The sequence below is a fragment of the Herpailurus yagouaroundi genome, unplaced genomic scaffold, assembly GCF_014898765.1.
Source record: "Herpailurus yagouaroundi ecotype Mexico unplaced genomic scaffold, PumYag 182, whole genome shotgun sequence".
NCBI lineage: Eukaryota > Metazoa > Chordata > Mammalia > Carnivora > Felidae > Herpailurus > Herpailurus yagouaroundi.
In genome coordinates, this window is record NW_024412413.1 from 10,574,819 (window position 1) to 10,588,988 (window position 14,170).

Genomic DNA, 14,170 nt, shown 5'->3' on the forward strand with positions numbered 1-14,170 from the left:
CAGGCTTTGAGGTGCACATGAATCGCCGGGGGTCCGTGTCACAGTGCGGATTCTGACTCAGTAGGCAGGGGCGGGGCCCGGACTCGGGAGTTTCTAACCGGCTCCCTGGTGACGCGGCTGCCGTGGCTGGTCTGCAAACCCCACGTGGCGCTGCAAAGCCGTGGCCCTGATGGAGGAACTAGATTCTCAACTCCGCCCTCAGAGCTCCCAGGCCGACCTTCAGGAAGGAGTGCCAGTAGGGGGGGTGGGGGGGGTGGGGGGGGTGGGGAGGGTGATGAAGCCCCAACCTCCATAACCCGCCCTGCCCCAGCCATCCTAGACGCCAGAGCCGCGGGAATATTTTATTAAGTTAAGAAGGCTCATGGAGCAGAAGAGAAACGCCTTCATGGGGCGGCTCCAGTGGTTCCGTGCCCAGCACCCCCTCAGAGGAGGAGGTGAAGCCTTAGGGAGCTGCCGGCTCCCTCTGCCCATCTGTCCCTCTGTCCAGAGTCCCAAGGTGTGGGTCCCCTTGGGGCAGGAAGTAGTTAGTGGGAGGTAGGGTAGGAAGAGGGTGGCTGGCTGGCTCCCTGCCTCTCCCACCAGAGTCAACGGTGCCGTGGCCGCCGCTGCGCCCCTGCTGGACCCCCCCCCCCCCCCTGGGGCCGGGGCCCGGGGCCCGAAACCCTGGGCCCCCCGGGGCTGGGGACGGAGGGGGGGCCGCCGTCCAGAAATTGGTTTTTTGAACAAAGTAAATAGTGTGGGGGGGGGGAAGGAAAAAAAATCTATATAAAAATCTCTTCACATATAAAATCCTGAAGAAGGTGCAAAAGGTAAGACCCAGTGCGAGGGGCGCGCTCAGATACGCAGAGTGTGTATGTGTGTGTGTGTGTGTGTGTGTGTGCGTGTGTGCGCGCGTGTGTGCACCTGTGTGCGTGTGTGTGGTGGGGACGAGTGCACGTGCGGCCCACAGCGGGCGGGGAGAAAGCTTGGCTTCTGACTTCCATCCAGCAGGAAGGAGGGTGACTGACTGGTCCCCTCAGTCTGGGGGCATCTGCTGCGGGGCTGGGCCACCAGGACCTGGAAGACAAGAGTCGGGGAGCAGCAGGCTTAGGCCAGGCAAGGGCGGCGCTGGGCCTGGCCCACAGGGTGGCCTTTCCTGCGCATCTCGGGAAGTCCACAAGGACTGGTCAGAAAGAAGCAGCTCTAAGGGTGCCTGGGTGGCTCAGTCGGTTGACCGTCCGACTTTGGCTCAGGTCACGATCTCGCGGTTCGCGGGTTCGAGCCCCGCGTCGGGCTCTGTGCTGACGGCTCGGAGCCTGGAGCCTGCTTCAGATTCTGTGTCTCCCTCTGTCTGCCCTTCTGCTGCCTGCACTCTGTCTCTCTCTCAAAAATAAACACACACTAAAAAAAAAACTTTTTTAATTAAAAAAAAAAAAAAGAAAGAAAGAAAGAAAGCAGAAGCTCCAGGTAGACCTGGCATTAGGAAAGCCACCATAAAAATGCTCCGAAGCCTGGTAAATCAGAGATGGCCGTAAGACCAAGTCGGGGGCCAGGCTCCATCCATGATGTCGGAGGTGTGGAGCTCGGTGGAAGGAGCGCTGTGGCCGGTGAGGGATGCGCGCCACGCTGCCCGGCCTGAAGGTGGGGCCAGCGCACGGCACCTGCCACCGCGGCCGACGCAGCTGAGCCAGCCGCGGGTAGGAGGGCCGCGGGCTGATGAGGCTGCGGGTGTGGCTGTCCCCATTCTAGAAAGGGAAACAGAGGCCACGAGAAGGAAGCGCCCTGGGCCCGCTGGCACGGCGAGTCGGGTGTGGATGAGCCTTGGGCTCGCACCTCCAGGCCCAGTGCCCGACTTGGCCTCGCCCCCGCTCGGCCGTGCCCACCCCTCGGCACCTACCTTTACTCGGCCAGGCTGTTGCGCATCGACTCCTTCTCCCGCAGCGCAGCCATGGCAAGGCGCAGGTGCTCCTTCAGCTGCTCGATCTCCCGCTCTGACCGTGTCTTGATGTGGTTCAGCTCTACGTACACATCCTGGTACTTTCCCGAAGTGAAGCGCTCCTTGTCCTGGGAGGGCGTGGAGGGGCCGTGAGGCCACGAGGCCTACCCGACCTGGCCCCGCCTACCTGGCCCAGGCCCACGGCGCTCTCTGCCGGCACAGAGCAGCCAGGCCCCTGCACGGCCCTACGGCCCTGTCTCTTGGGGTGCCCCCTCGGCAACCCCTAGCCCTGAGTACACCCTCCCAGCACGGCCCAGTGAGCCTCCAGGATCATTTTCACCTCTCGAGACGGGAGCTGAGGTTCAGGGAGGCAAAGGCCACTCGGCAGTGAGCGGCCAGGATGTGAACCGGGTCGGCCTGGCCCAAGCCTTGGGCCCTTTCCATGAGTCTGACTCACACATGCTCACAGAGGATGTAAAAGACTTAGGGACGTGGCACCAGGCAGGCCAGGCTCACAACCCTGGACCCAAATCCGGGCCCTTCCCCACTGCCAGCCACGCAGCTTCCTCACTGGGACGCATGCTCCACCCCGCAGGGACTTGGGTCTTTTCTGTTCACAGCTGTCTCCCCAGCGCCTAGCACGGTGCCCGGCACACAGTAGATGCTCAATAAAAATTTGCCGAATAAATAAAAGCAAGTGTGGCCGTGGGCAAGTCACTTATCCTCTCTTAGCCTGTTTCTTTGTCTCCAAATAGGGACAAGGACACCTTGGCCTCGGGAGAGGCCCGAGGAGAGCCATGACATGAGGAGGCAAGGAGAGTGCCTGGCACAGAGCAGGCGCTCACAGGTGGGTCCAGAGGCTCCCTCCCCAGTGGCCCCCAGTCAGGCCCTACCTTCTGCAGCATCTGTAGCTCATCCCGGAGGCACTGCACCTCCTTCTTCAGGTACTGGAGCTCGTTCTCCTTCACCCGCAGCAGCACCTAGGGTCATGGGCGCCAGGCTGACCCAGGGCCAAAGGCCAGGGCTACCCCGGCCCACGGCACCCTGCAGCCTGGCTCTCTCTGCCTCAGGCCCCTAAGATGCAACCCCCAACCTGCACCAAGACCCACCGCACCCCATGGGCAGGCTCCTCCAGGAAGCCCTCTCTGATTTCTCCTTGCTGGTTCGAAGATTCAAGAAGTTAACAGATATGAAGGACTTACAGAAGTTCCAGACAGAGTAGAGCCATATATAAATTTTCATACAATAAAATAAAACACGAGGGTGATCCTAGGATCACACACGTTTTCTCACTCCAGCCTCTCCCAGTAAGGGGGGTGCCAGCCTCATTCTACAGAGGAGATGCTGGAGGGGGCAGGACCCGAAGGGGAGGGCTGGACTCTGGCTGTAGGGCTCTCCTCCCTGGGGCCCAGCCCCGTGGAGCAATGCCACTCCCTGCCGCAGGGCACAGCCGGCCTGTCGGGGCCCCGAGAACCAGCCAGGCTGCCCGGCACAGGGGTGGGCGCTCACCTCCAGCTCACAGGAGCTCCGCTCGCTACTGCGTCCACAGCCGTCGCTGGTGCCCTGCGAGGCAATGAAGCCGCGCAGCCGGTCGATCTCCTCTGACAGGCGGGCGTGCAGCTCCTGGGGGGCAGGGACGGTCAGCGCAGGGACGATGGACCGCCGTCCCCGGAGCCCCCCACCCCGGGCCAGGCTCACCTGGTTGTGGCGCAGCAGCTCTTGGCCCTCTTGCTGGCAGCGCCGTAGCGTGTGCTCACGCTCCTCGGCCTGCCGCGTCAGGGCCCCGATCTCCAGGCACTTCTGCGAGTACTGCTCCGACAGCACCTGCAGCTCCCGCTTCAGCGCCGCCACGTCCGACCTGTGCGGGGCGGAGGACGGCAAGGACGGCATGGGACTCGGGGCAAGATAGACTCAAAGCAGCTCCAGACTCCGCGTTCCCGCCCTAGTTTTGCCTTCAGCCCACTGTGGGGCTGTGACCTGGTGACAGCCTCTCTGGGCCACAGGTGCCTCCCGTATGAGGGGCTGAGTGAAGCCTCAAAGGCCTCCCAGGTCCTAACATCCCAGAACTGTGCTGCGTGGCCAGAAGGGACGCCTACTGGCCGAGGGTGGTACTGCAGCCCAGCTCTAGGGGACACTAACCGGAAGAGGAGGTGGAGGCTGAAGAAGGGGTCTGAAGAGCTATCTCTGTGGACTGGCACGGGGGTCTGGCTGAGGCCCCACCGCTTCTGTTCCCTGTGCCAGGTGGCTGATCGGGAGTCTCAGGGGCAAAACGTCTGGGGGCAAAATGATGTGTCCTCTGCCGAGGGGCCTCGGCATAGGTTCCTGCCTCATAAACACCAAGGTGGGCAGCTGGGCCCTTAGCTCAGAACGAGGCCCAGCCCACAGACCCCAGGGTCCGGATGCCAGCTTACTGGTGCTGCTTGTGAAGGCCATCTGGACCCTGTTGGAGACTCCGTGTCTTGCTCAGTTCCCGGCTCAGCTCCTCCTGGTAGGCCTTCTTCATGGCTTCGATGGCTAGAGGCAGGGCAGAGGCATGGGGGGATCTTGGGGAGGAGTCAGCAACAGTAAGCTCCACCTCCTCCAAGGCCCCACAGATACCATGCAGGCAGGAGCAAAGAACACTGGACCAGGCTGTATCAGGAGCTGAGGGGCTTTGGGTAAGTTGCTAGACCTCTCTGAGCCCATCTATCAAGGGAGGGTGACGATCCCTGTCTGACAGGACAGTGCTGGGGAGACGCCTCAGCGTCTGACCACTGGTACGTCTTGTTGGTCACGTCTGTGTAAGGCCCCACACAGCCCGCCATCCCTGCAGAGCCTGGAGGGTTCTTTAACAAGGCCCAGCTCCCTTGCCCAGCCCGGCGTTCAGGAGTGCAGGGGCCGCAGCTGGTACAAATCTATGCAACTTTAGGCAGGGCACCTAACCACTCTTTGCCTCCAGTCCCTTGTTGGAAAACGGGGTTACCGATAGCACCTTCTCTCGTGGGTTATTGGAGGATGCAGATAGAGCATTTAGAGCAATGCTTGGTCCAAAGTAAATGCCCAGTAAATGCTCCCATTGGCTTATTTTTCGGGCTGTGAGCAACCAAGGACCAAGTGTTTCCACACTCACGCAGGGTTATTGGGAGGATTAAATGAGCCCTCACCCATAATCTTATCCCTAATTCTAAAATCCGAAGGCTCTGAACACTGAGAGCTTTTCATAACTCTTTTGGTGGCAATCCCTGACCCGAACAGACGCAGGGGCCACTTGCGGTCATTCTCAGCCCATGTTCAGCATGACTCTGAGAAATTTCACTGTAAAAACCTTGGTGCTAGATTCCAGGGGAGAGTCCAGACTCTGCTGGGAAGGATATCTAACTGATGTACTAAGGCATCTTCCTAAAATGCAAAACACACTGGCCCCAGGCTGTTTGCGATGAGGGGCCAACGGGGCCGGGGGTGTGAAGCACGAGGCATAGCGCTGGCAGGTGGGAAAGTTCTGGATCATGTGACTTCTCTCGTCCTTTCCTATCACTCTGCAAACCGCTCCGAAGTGCTTAGGATGTACCAGACCTGCACAGCAGGTGCGCAGTGAACACAGGGAAGGAGGGAGCTGTCCAACGTCTCGGGCATTCCTGTTTCCGGCTTGGGAGGGCAGGGGGTGGGGTTCAGGGCACGGCTTTGCAATCAGGGTGCTCTGAGCTCCATCCCCGGCTCTGCCATCTGGACAAGTCACCAACCTCTCTGCGCCCGTTTATTCATCTGTTAAATGGGGGCCCTCGATCAGGCACTGCATGGGCCAAGGGTGCTCGCGTTCCCCAGAACGGGGCTTGGCAAAGGCTCACGCCTTTCCTCCCGCTCTGCCCAGGGTCCGGCCCTCTCACCCGGGGAGATGGCACTTCTGTGGCTGAGCAGGCTCCACCCCAGCACAGAGCGCGCACCTGGGCACGGAATTGGGGCTCCGTGCGTGTGTACGGCTTGGGGGCGAGACCCCCAGTGGCCGCAGGCCCCTGAGGGAGAGGAGTCACAACCCAGGGAGACAGTAGGGGCGGGGGGGGGGGGACCCTTTTATTGCCTTGGTTTCCCTTAGCTCAAGTAGGAGCAGAGGCCAGTTCTAGGGGCTCCAACCCCCCCCCCCGGTGCATTTTCCCAAGTCTGGCACTGAGACCCCCCCTCTCCTATCGAAAGCCTTCCCCGATTCAGCCAGGGGCCGCAGCTGGGAGGCTCGTGGGGCGCAGGGTTCTCACCCGAGGCCGTGGCCGCCGTCTCCTCGGCCAGGAGCCACTCCTTCTCCTGCTGCAGCCGCTGCAGCTCCCGCTCGTGGTGCCTCTGCAGCTCCTCCATCACCTGCTGGTGCGAGGACTCCATCTCGGCCAGGCTGCGCTCGCACGCCTCCTGCGGGCGGGAGGCCAGCACGTCCCGGGGCTGCCCCCACTGCCCAGGACACGGGCCCCCTCCCCAGCCCGAGGCGGGGAGCCTCAGGGGCAGGCTTCTCCACCTCTCCTCCCTGGAGCCGGGAGCCACCGGCCGCACCTGCGCCTGCTCCCCCGGTCCACAAACCTCACCCTGTCACTCTCCTGCTTCAAACCCTTCCGAGGCTCCTATCCTGTGGGGCCAAGTCCCTGCTCCCCTGTCCGACCCTCGTGGCCTCAGCCTGGGCCTTTCCCCACCAAGGAAGGCCAGTCACGGCATGTTCACAACTCTGAGCTTTAGCTAAGGCTAAGCCCTCTGCCTGGAACGTTCTTCTGCTACTTTCTCTTCCGGGATAACTGACTTTGGCCTGCAGCCCAGCTCAGTGTCCTCCCTGCTCTGCCTCTGGACGGCCTCTCCCCTGCCTCCGAAGGCTCTGCTTCTGCTGGACTAGAAGTTCTCCCAAGACAGGGAAGACCTGACCCAGCTCGGAGTCCCCGGCGTCTGGACCAGGGCCTGACATGGGGCAGGTGCGGAGTAAGTGAACGGAAATTGATGACATCACAACACAGGGCCTGCAGAGAAGACTGGCAAGTATTTAGAAGACTGCTAATGCCCACCGCTTGGGAGAGTCAGCTGTGACGGGTGTGCCGAGGGCAGTTGATGGCGTCACCACACTTTCAGTAACCCCATCCCTCGACCTAGCAGAAAGTCACATGTATAAAGACTTGCGGACGAGGGTGAAACAGATGAAAACGGGACACGGTCCGAATCCCTAATGGGGGAGCCCTTAAATAAATGATGGGATCGAGCCTTGCAAAAGAGGAGGCGGGAGGGCAGAGAGGGAGAAGTGGCCACGGAAAGTCAATGACGGGAAGCGAGGGGGACCAGACTCTCCGTTGCAGGCTTTGAAGATGGAGGAAGGAGCCAGGAGCCAAGGAGCGCAGGTGGCCACAAGCCGCCGGGAAAGGTGAGGAAATGGGCCCCACCTGGAGCCCGGCGAGATCCGAGTTAGACTACCATCCTTCAAAACCCTGAGATGATAACTTTGGGTTATTTAAGGTGGTGGCAAATTTCTTTCGAGAGCAACAGGAAACTATACGGATGTGCTCCAAGGTAACCAAGGTGACCCCTGGGGTGGGAGCAGGCAGGGGAAGGAGAGCTCGGGTGTTTATTTCTAACCTTTTGATTGGTTTGAATTATTTTCGAAAATGTAAACATATTTCTTATGTATTTAAATTTAAGATCATTAAAAAGGGAAGGGCAAGAGCCCCAAGAAGAAATCGAAGCAGAGGGCCAGATAAGACAGTATACTCCACCCCCCCCCCCACCTGATACCATAGGGCACGGTGGGTGGGGACCGCCCTCCACCTGTCCAGCAGCCACACCAGAGGGCTTTAAGGGCCAGGCCTCCTGGGTCCAGGTGTTCTGAGTGGGGGGCAGGGAACATCTGTCCCTCTGCATGTGTCCTCCATGTCCCTCCAGTGACAACAACAGAACATAGCTGTGGAGTTCCACACACTGGGTCCAGAGCCTCGCTGTACCGGAGTGAACTTGAACGGGCCCCTTCCCCACGCTGAGCCTCAGTGTCCTCCTCTATAAAACAGGCCCATAAGGCCAACTCATGAGGGTCCCTAAGATAAACCCACCTACAGAGATGGGAGCAGCACAGGGGGTGGGGAACCGATGTTCTTAAAGGGCCAGATCAGGCAGGCGGACCCGGCAGTTAATAGGGGGTCAGAGGCAGGACCGAGACCAGGAGGGGCTCCTAGAAGGCCAAGTGCTATTCTCTCTGACATATCTTCCCGAAGGCCCAAAGTGTCCAGCAGCCACCTCTGACAGGGATCAAAGTAGATGAAGAAATGCCTGTAACCGCCCCCCCCCCCCACATTAGGCTGGAGGGAGGCAAAGGAGTCACTAAAGCCCCAGTGGGTGAAGCCCCAGAACCACCCCCACCCCCCCAGCTGCTGTCCATGGAAGCCCCACAAGCTAAAAGAAGATTCCAGGACGAAGATACCAGGCTGGGGAATCTCTCCCCAGCCGTCCGCTCTCCAGGGCCTGCTGAATCCCCAGCCACCTCCTCCTGGGCTGGCGAGGGGACACAGATAGCTCAGCTTCTCTTGTCTGGCACCCTCCCCATCTGGGGCCCCTCCTCCACTCCCGTCTTTGGCTTGTTTCCTCATCATTCCCTTCTCACCTCCCCCAATTCCGTCTGCACCATTCCCATCCCAACCTAACAGGATGAAACACCGACAGCCTTTGTGGTGTCCAATGGCCCCACGGGGACCAGGAAGCCTGGGATGCAGACACAGGTCTGCCTCCCGCTTGAAGGTCTCACCGCCTCTCTGGGCCTCGGTTTCCCCATCGAGAAGCTGAGAAGTCAGAGCAGTGCTTTTCGAACTTCATTTGAGGGACAGAAATCTTTTCCCAAAGGAAATCTAATGCAGGTCCTAAGAGTAAAATCCAAGAGGCTGCTCGGATACCCCTGGCTATGAATGGACCCACCCAGAAAGGTAGCCCCTGGGGCGTCGAAGGGCTCCAAGTACAGTCTGAGGCCCTCTGGGTGGGGGTCTCTGAGGGTGTCCCAGCTGCCTCAGGCTGTGGTGTTAAGCCACACCCAGCCTGAAGATGCCCCACCCACTCTGTCCTCTGACCTCTAGAGAGCCTTTAACAACACTGGTCCCTCCCCCATCACACCCCTCCCTATGTCAGGTGACCCCAAAGTCACGCCCCCTCCCCTACTCAGGTCCTAACTCCCCTTGGCCCAGGTCTCCCTTCAGTTGAATGCTTCACCCACCACTCAGCTCCAGACGGCTCCTTGGCCTTGCACAGCCGCCCAGCCTCAGGGCCCCTAGGGGCTCTCCTCTATCTGCTTTGGGCCCAGTCACCCAGTCCTAACCTCTCCTCTCCGCACACCCTCCTACAGCCCTCTCTCCTTCGGTCACCGTCCTAGCTCCTGACGCTGGCCCTGTGCCCTCCCAAGCCCCCCCCACCCCACCCCACCACCACTTTCCCCACGTCATTGTCAGACCCCAAACCTCCTCAGGTCTGCGGAATGAGATCCCAACTCCTTGGCTTGCTGGAGGTCTCCACTGTAGACACCCACCGGCCCTCCACCTCTGGCCCCAGCCCGTGCCCCCACCCCAAACCAGTGCTCTGCTCAATGCCCGCCCCCCGGAAGCCTGCCTGAGAGCCCCGCACAGCGACCTCCAACCCTGGAGCTTCTAGAAGGCCCCGCCCACACAGAGCCTAGGATCCCAGCACTCTTTTCTACTTTAGACAATGGCGGGCTGACTGCCTACAGCTGATGGTCATATATTTTGCAATTCTGTGACACGATTAAGCGCAGCCATTTTAAAAGTTAAAGTATATACGTTTACAATTAACTACATTAAAAACAAAGGTGATACTCATTCATCACTTCCTAATTATTTCACTGCATTTTATTATTGTTTATGCTCTTGAGGTTTTTTTGTTTTGTTTTGCTTTTAAAGATTTTATTTTTAAGTAATCTCTACACCCAACGTGGGGCTCGAACCCAAGACCCCGAGGTCAAGAGTCCCGCGCTCCACCGACTGAGCCAGCCAGGTGTTCCTGTGCTCTTGAGTTTATTTACATCTTCTGTATCTTGTAGGGTGGAAACGCTCTATAATTCTGTGCACGTGTATCTTCCCGATTCGGTGTTCAGGGACATCGGCCACAGTGGGAGTATTTACACCACGGAAATTGGTGAACACTGCACGTCAGGGCTTGATTTATTGTTTTGCTGACTTAAGTGAGGGATGAGAAAACGCTAATAATGCAGATTCAACTTCCCAGCGTGCCACATCTACGACCATCACATTGTCACTAGAACACAGACCTGAGAAAATAACTCTAGATGGGATATTCTCAAAAGAAAAAACTATTCTCCAATTCGGCCAAGAAGCTGCAAGTGACATTGACCAACTAGAGGTTTGACAGATGTCTTTTTGTTTTACTCGTGAACATAAACCAAACTGTCAACCAACATGCACGGCAGAATGACACTCGCTTGTCAGTTAGCTGTGCATACAAGCGTTCGGAAAAACCAATGAAAGTCACAGTCAATTCTGAGAAAAGGCAATGTGCTATATGTGTGGAATTCACAATAAAAGTTATATATTTTGTACTTGTACACTGTGTCCTACACATCCTTTCGATCAGTAAAATTTACGGTAAACGTACGTTAGTGTGTATGTGTTTACATACACATGGATTTTTCTGTCAAACGGTTACCAGACCACTGTCCCAGGCAGACGGAGTGTCCCCTGGGGGCCACTGGAGGGTCCCACATCCCGCGGGCCTTGGCCTGGTAAACACGGGCAGGATTTCTCTGTGCTTAGGGAGTGACCCTGGGGGCCTGCCCGTTGGGGATCCCATTCCCCACCGGCCCTCCTTCCCCAGGGTGGTGTGGGAGAAGGGGTCCACGTGCAGAACGTCCCATGGGGGCTCACACACAGGCTCTGCAGTCAGCCGGAACCGAACTCAAGTCCCACCTCTGACATCTGCAGCTCAGTTGACCTCGGGCAAGTCCCATAACCTCTCATAGCTCAGTGGCTTGTCTGTAAAATGGGCACAGTGATCACGTCTACCCGCTGGGTACATTAAATACGAGGACGCATACGAGATGCCTCACACGGGTTCCGCTACGCTCCCAGAACGTTAGCTGTTCTCTGAAGCCACGGCAACCAGAAACCTGCCCCGAGCCCCCACAAAACAGCCCCCCGGCCTCACCTGCGAGATGTAGCCCGGGGGGATATGGCTGTCCTCCTGGGGCCTGGGTGCACTCTGAGGGGCCTCTCCTTGAAGGCGCCATGCCTCCAGCTGGGCGCGGAGAGACTGGACCTAGAGGGGGAGGAGGCGAGGTCAGCGGGAACCTGGAAGCCGGCAAGGGTCTGGTGGCAGGCAGTGAGGAGCTTTGGGTCTGAGAAAGGGAGGTGGCCCGCGGCCGAAATGCAGGCCAAGGGGACATTCCAGCACTTTCCTGGATGGCCAGGTCAGTGACCCAGGAGAACTTTGTCCCAGAGAAGACTAAACGGGGTTGGGAGCAGGACACTGTGATCACAGATATTTATCCCCGCAGGCGGCAGGGAAACGTCTGAGCCTCAGTTTCCCGCCAGGACAATCAGGACAAGGTCTACCCTCTGGGACCACGCGACCGCTGTGAGGGTTACATGAGCCAATGTAGGTAAAGGAGGCCTAGGACGAGGTATTCAGAAGATGCCTAATAAGTGCTCTCTCCCTCCTCTCCCCTTCTCTTTGGTTGCGGAGGACAAGACTAAGGAGGGGAAAAAAAAACAAAACACCCCAAAACAAGAAAACACGGAGGTCCAGGAAGCAAGATTCCGGTTCACGGGAGTCTGGGGCACCACACGGTGAATCAGGGGTGAGCTTCCCGTCACTTTAGGAATGCAAGATAAATGCCACAGCGCGACGGCAGGGACAGGCGGGGCGCTGGTGGGGCGAGGGGGCTCCCCGAGGCCGGCCGGGATGCCTACCTCCTTCTCCAGCGCCTCGTGGCTGTCACGCGGGGGCCCGCGGCGCTCCCCGCGGCTTTGGTTGAGCAGGGCGGTGAGAGGCACCCGCTTGTTCTCCCGCAGGGGCAGCTTCTCCAGCTCCTGCCACTTCTTCTCAATCTCCTCACTGAGGCGGCTCTGCTGGTCCTCGGTCAGGGGGGCCCCCAGGCCCCGGCGCGGCGCCTCGCCGGTCGGCGTCTCCACGGGCCTGCCGTCCGTGGCCTCAAACCACTTGCGACGCTCCTCGGAGCGCTGCGCCAGGTCCCGCTCCAGCTCCTCCTGCTTGGCCGGGCGGTCGAGAGCGCGGGCCGGGGTGCGGGCCCGCTGCGGGGAGCCCTGAGTCAGCGGGGAGAGCTCCACGTAGTCCAGGGACTGCCGCTGCCCGTCCGCCTTCCGCGGGCCGCCCCGACCGATGACCTCAGAGCCCACCCGCTGCTCCCCCGCCTTCAGGGAGCCCTTCTGGGTGCTGTGCGGCGTGTTCTCCTTATTGCAGTCCGAGAGCCTAGGGTGCCAGCAGAGCCCCGTCAGGAGGGACGTGTGACGCTCAGCCCCCAAGCCTGCGCTTCTGGAGCGCCACCCGTGTGCCAGGGCCCGGGGACAGACCCCGGTGGGGGAAGCAACCCAACCTAGAGGTTACAACTAGAGATTCATCATTAAAGGACCCTGGGAACCATCCCAGCTCCAACGCTTAGCAGCAGAGGGACCAGGAGAGCTGGCTTCCCTCCCTGACCCTCAGTGACCGCATCTGTAACGTGGGACAGCGGTGCCTCTCACAGGATGGACGTGAGCACTAGGCGAGTGAATGTGCCTAAAGCAACCGCAAGCCCTTCGCCAAGGCTGATCAAAGTGTTATTACAAAGGTGCGGTTTGAGGCAGGGTCCTGGGTTCAAGAGGCTCACAGTGGAAAGGGGAAGATGCCCACGGTCACGGTTGAGGGGGTGAACAGTGACCTCTGGGTGCACAGAGCACGAACAGTGGCAGTCGGCCCCTTCTTCCGTTACTTGCCCAGGCAAAAACTACGCCTCCCGGCGTCCCGTGCAGCTGTGGGGCCACGTGACTACATTCTGCCCAGTGGTGTGAGAGGCGGTACCCTTTCCAGGACCAAACGTGCCCTGGCCTGGCCCCTGGCTGGGACTCCGTGAGGACAGAGCCAAAGGTGGGAGTCGTGGGCCACGGAGCTGCCCCACCAGGCCTGGAGGGCACACCTCTGGATTGTTCTGGAGAGAGAAAGAAATCTCTCCCTTATTTACGCCACTGTGTTTGGGGCTTCTTTGTTACAGCAGCTGAGACTACAGACTAAGTAACGGTCAGGCTGCATAGACCTGCAGAGTCTACAGAGGGCTCCTGGGCACATCCCTCAGGTGAAGGAGGGGCCACACTCAGCGTGACAGATACGGAATGTGAAACTCAGACAAGTAAGTCACTGGCCGGACGCCGAATAGCCAAGGTGTGGCCAGGTTGGGGGGCTCGTGCCGGGGGCCTCCCGATACCATACCCTGTTCCTGCTGTCCCACAGCTACAATTCCCCGCCCCCCGCACAGGCGGCTAGGGTTCACACTGTATGCGGGTTCTGCCACCAACTTACTCAGCCCTCCTACCCTCTAGTCACCTCCAGAGGGTGAGCTCCCCATCCAGACACCCTCTGCCTAACAGGCTTAGATGTAGCGGAGGGGGGTGAGGGGGGTGTCTTTGACTCACTGGCATCTTCTCCAAAGAGTCAAAGCCCCTTCCCACCTTTCAGGATGTCGCAGAATACAAAGGCATGGCAGTCAAACCTCAAATCCTCAAAGTATCTTCAGGGGGGTGCCAAGAACGCTCACTGCCCTCTCTCCATTTTGTTGATGGAGAAACTGAGGCCCGGGAGGCACAGCCGCGGGGCCCTCTCGCGTGTGCCAGAACCCCACTCAGGGATGCAGGAGGAAGCGCCTCCCTCAAGGTCCCGCTCCAGCTCGGCACATACTTGGTGACATCCGGGGCAGAGGTTGGCCGCACGGTCTTCCTCAGAGCCTCGATCCAGTTTCGCCGGATACCCGAGGTCATGGCCGACAAGGTGTAGACAGCATCCTTGGTCTGCAAGTCCACCCCACGGGCAGGTTGCCACACGGCCAGCCCCACCGCTCCCTCGCCACCGTGCACCCCCGGGGAGGGTGGCCCGTCCCCCCCAGGAGGGCATCTGAGGTCCTGCGCCTGGGGATGAGCTCCCCTCCGCCAGCTGGCTCCAAGGTCTCCCCAGCGTTCAGCCCCAGTGATAGCCGGGGTCTCCCCAGACACGCAAAGTGCCGGCGGCAGAGCTTCTGACTAGCTCTGAGGACAGGGGCTATAGGTGAAC

General features: G+C 59.5%; 1 protein-coding gene across 1 annotated transcript in view; it reads right to left on the reverse strand.

Annotated features, from left to right (window-relative positions):
* Positions 1–326: 326 nt before the first annotated feature.
* TRIOBP (TRIO and F-actin binding protein) overlaps positions 327–14,170 on the reverse strand; it is a 52,235-nt gene continuing 38,391 nt past the window's right edge. The window contains 10 exon segments of the mRNA XM_040490883.1: positions 327–1,056; positions 1,877–2,043; positions 2,809–2,895; positions 3,425–3,538; positions 3,614–3,773; positions 4,327–4,429; positions 6,142–6,289; positions 11,060–11,170; positions 11,824–12,343; positions 13,802–13,911. Coding sequence (XP_040346817.1) covers positions 1,879–2,043; positions 2,809–2,895; positions 3,425–3,538; positions 3,614–3,773; positions 4,327–4,429; positions 6,142–6,289; positions 11,060–11,170; positions 11,824–12,343; positions 13,802–13,911 — 1,518 coding nt within the window. The 3' untranslated portion in view covers positions 327–1,056; positions 1,877–1,878.